Source organism: Benincasa hispida, chromosome 3 (genome assembly GCF_009727055.1).
Source record: "Benincasa hispida cultivar B227 chromosome 3, ASM972705v1, whole genome shotgun sequence".
NCBI lineage: Eukaryota > Viridiplantae > Streptophyta > Magnoliopsida > Cucurbitales > Cucurbitaceae > Benincasa > Benincasa hispida.
The window spans coordinates 5,856,102-5,860,440 of NC_052351.1; the positions used below are offsets into that span (position 1 = coordinate 5,856,102).

A 4,339-nucleotide genomic window follows, 5' to 3' on the forward strand; every position below is an offset into this window, starting at 1 on the left:
AAATGAAACGATATACCAAAACCAAGTTGGGTAATGCTCCAAGTTGCAAGTTGCCATAAATCTAGAAAAAGGAAGAAAGTTCGGTGATGAAAGGATATTAAATGTAGGCAATGTAGTATTTCTTGGCAAATGAAATTCATGGATGTACCTAAACCAGTAAAAAATCATGGAATGGAACAGTGATAAAGAAGCAATATAATCTCTCCGACTCCGATATGCCTCCTTGACATCCCTAAACGTCGCACTCGCACCCACACGGCTGTTACACTAAATCAAAGGTTCTCTCTCTCTCTCTTATTTGTTTCATTTTCCCTTTTCGAGCACACTAGAAATCAAAGCTACGACGAGAAAGGGTAAAAAAGGGTCAAAACAATACGAACCCACTGGAATTCTAAGTCTCCAGTCAATGCCTCCTCGGAGAACGACACGTCGTCTATAAGCTGCTCGGCGCGTTCCTACTTCAATTCTATATATTAATTTCTTAATTCAGTGTCGGATATGGATAAGGTTGGAATTTATTTCAATTTCAAGTCATCGAACAGGGGGGGAATGGAAACAAATAGAGCATTTTCTTAGTGTTAGAGACTTCAAAGTGTAGATGTTTCTATTTTAAAATTTTATAGTTGTATTCATGTTTATGTTTTTTATGTTTAAAACTAAAGCGGCAAATTCCGCGTGCCAAGCGCGTGATTTTAGCCAGTATAAATAAATGAGAGATATAGGACATGGTGATTGGTAAAAATTAGAAGAGGGGGAGATTTAGATGGCGGAAAGCGGGAGTATCAGCGACCATGCTGCATCGGAGCGGTGTTTCATGGAGTGGATGAAGCTTCAAGAGGACACCCAAGGGGAGCTTTTCGAAGCCCTCAACGCCGTCCAAAACAGAGCAAGTTCCAACCAAGAAGAAACCGAACGAGAACTCACCAAGCTTGTCGACAAGAGCATAGAGCAATTCCAAGACTACATTGATCGACGAATGCAGCTCGCCAAAAAAGACGTGTCGGCATTCTTCGCCCCTGTTTGGTGCAGCGCCAGAGAAACGTCCCTCCTCTGGATCGCCGGTTGCCGCCCCTCCGTCTTCATCCGCTTAGCATACTCCCTCACCGGACACGACCTGGAAACCAGATTGATGGAGTTCCTGCAGGGGATGAAGTCGATGGAAGAATTAGCGGGAGAACTGTCGCCGAAGCAAATGGAGCAGCTGGACAGTCTGCAGAGGAGAACAATTAAGGAAGAGGAGAGGCTGACGTCGGAGCTGGCGAGGGTGCAGGAGGAGATGGTGGATCAGACGGTGGTGGGGATTGCGATGAAAACAATAAAAGAGAAAGGGGGGAGTGAGGAACTGGAGAGGGCTCTGGAAAAGCAGGACGGGGAATTGCTCAGACTCATCCAACAAGCCGATAGACTGAGGATCCGTACGCTGAATGAGGTGACGGAGATTTTCAGACCATTGCAGGCGGTGTGGTTCTTAGCGATTAGTAAGAAGCTCCATCTCTCCGTTCGCGAATGGGGACAACAAAGCGATCGAAGGCACGGCAGATTTCATACTCCCTAAAAATAAAATCAAACAAATTTTGAAAGATGCTTTTTTTCGATGTATTAAATTTAAGACGCCTTTATTATTATTATTATTATTATTATTATAATATATATATATTAAAAAAGAACTTTTGCGTCATTTTGCTCGAAAGAAAAATACAAACAAATCAACATATAACATAACACAGCTCACTGAAAAACAACCTAATAAGTACAGAAGAGGGTAGAAATGTATGTGTTTGAAGCGATTTGGGGTTGATGAAATTCCAGAAGAAACCAAAAAGAAAAATGTGATTTGTTGGGGAAATGCTGTAGTTGAAGCCATTTTTTTTTAAATCCTTGAAAAAGACAGAAATAACCCATTTGCTACCCAGTTATGAAACAATAATATAATATTAATGTTAATATACTTTGACATGACATGCAAACACCACCTTATTACCTAGCCCAATTGTGAAATAATGATAAGGCACCTTTCCTTGGCAAGTTTTCCGTGAAATTTTAGACGGGCATAGAATTATATTATGAATCTGTTGAGCAATAGGATTGGGTGTCTTGTTCCCACACATAAAAGGGCATTGAAAAAGGTATAAGATACACTCGTTACTTGTAACATAGATGTTAAACTGAAAGTACATATAAGTATTGTAATAACAAATAAAAATTAATATCAAGAAGACAAATAAAGACACACAGAAGTTGATAATCTAATTAGATAAAATCTACTACTTCTAGAGATAGTATATCCAGAAAAGATAATCCATTAATATTAACGAGCTGAGCAATTACAATGTAGTACTTATCTGTAGTTCAACAACTACTACAATGACTCTTGTAGAATCGAACTCACAGATCACCTATGCTCTCTCTAGATGTGAGATTCCCTCTCTATAGAACTTAGGCTCCCCCTAAGTGTGTTAAGATTAATGTTGAGGTTTCCGACAATATGCAAGGCTCCTTTCCACCTCATTATCTTCATTGTAACTTAGTGAATTCCTTTCACTGAAAAATCTTAGATTCTCCTTAAGATAGAGAAATCCTTCTCGAGAATGAAGTCTTAAGATCCCTTAAGATCGAAAATCCCTTCTCTACTGCGATCCATTAGACTTCCTTTAAGACAAAAATTATCTTCAAGATTTTGCACTGATCAATTGATGAAATTGCATAGCGGAATACTGTGAACAAAGATCAAAACACGATGTTGTATAAATTAGCCACCAAGAAAATAAACTCTCTCTCTCACGATGAATAAATGCGACAATTCTAAAAGAAAGTCATTATTCTCTTTTTAAAAATCGTGGCCTAAAAGAAAATAAATTCCTCAATTAAAAATAATAAGTAATACGTAAAATAAAGAAAATCTCGGAAAAAAATTAATTTTACAGATTTCTTTTAGTTAAAATAAGAAAATATTCAATCGAAAATGAAAGATGTTTAAACTTTATTTATAAACACAATAAAAATTATCATAAATTATTTTGAAAAAAAATATAGACAATCAACAAATCTCCAAACGAGCATAATGAACCCAAATACGAGGCGGCCGCAATTTCACAAATTGCCAACTTGCACAGCTAAACCTCTCCTTCGAGGCTCAAACATTCATGTATGTGTTGCATTTTTTTTTTTTTTTTTTTGCCTCCCTATTTCTCAACTATGCTCTTCCAAATCCTTTTTCTTTATTTTTTATTTATATATTTCATTTGTTGCACGTTAATCATGCTCTCTCCCTGCTACGTGGCCTCACCCTCTTTCGCATCTCCTCACTTCTACCCATTGCTTGACAGGTATTGCATTCCCAACTATTTCAATTTTCACCCCCAAAACTTATTAAATTGTATCCAATTCCAATTCTAACCTTCCTATAACATTAAATTATTACGATTGTATTTCTTTATTAAGTTTTCACTCCAAATTTCGCTTAATTTATGCGTTCACTGAAATTATCACACACATGCAAAACGACATTAGAGCTAAATTCTGTTTCTTGCAATTTTTAGTTTTCTAAAATTATTTAATGATTAAATTAATGCAATGGCCAAAAGTATTTTTTTGCCAAATTAAATTAATGAATATACGAAGTTTTTTTTTTTTTATATTACTTTCATTTATAACTAGTAACCAAATTATCATAAATTGAATATTGTAATGATTATTTAAATTTAATGGATGGTTATTTAATGGGAGGATGGTTTAGTAAATTTTGAGTTATTAAATACTAATTTTGTTATATTTGCAATATTTTTACATGATTTTACTATGTATGTGAGTAGCCCTTGAATCATTATATATAATTTTGTTTATGTCTAATTGTACAAATAAATTATCCAAATACTCACATGAAAGTTTCAAAAATGAGGCTAAGCAAAAATGAACTCAATGTCAGCTATTATTTAAAAAATAAAAAATAAGAAAAGGAGGCATACACGTGAGCGGGAAGATGGGCTGGCTGACGGCCCATTAGGAGTAAGGAAGTTAGGGGGGAAACGAAACTGGGGGCCTCTTTTACATCAATGCCATTATTTCTCCTTTTAAAAATCCAAATTTCCGTATATTCTAATGTAAATTCGAGGAACACAACGGTCTACGATAAAAATATTTATAGATAAAATATAATATAATATTAATATTAATAAAATAAATATCTATTAAAATAAATCAAACATAACATATAAATAAATAAAATAAAATAAATTAACAAAATATGAAATAAGGAATTTCTCTAAAATCTCCACTTTCTCCAATTTAATTTTAATAAAAAAATTGGTATGAGATATGTAAAGATCAATTCATCCAACCT

General features: G+C 34.8%; 1 protein-coding gene across 1 annotated transcript; it reads left to right on the forward strand.

Moving 5' to 3' along the window:
- The first annotated feature begins 752 nt into the window (after positions 1-752).
- On the forward strand, positions 753-1,611 carry LOC120074418 (protein DELAY OF GERMINATION 1-like). Its single transcript, XM_039027538.1, has one exon. It carries the CDS (start codon positions 764-766, stop codon positions 1,553-1,555), a length of 792 nt encoding a protein of 263 aa, XP_038883466.1. The 5' UTR covers positions 753-763; the 3' UTR covers positions 1,556-1,611.
- The last annotated feature ends 2,728 nt before the right edge of the window (positions 1,612-4,339 follow it).

Coding starts and splice junctions, on each gene's coding strand:
- LOC120074418 (XM_039027538.1), top strand. CDS start 764: ATGGCGGAAAGCGGGAGTATCAGCGACCATGCTGCATCGGAGCGGTGT.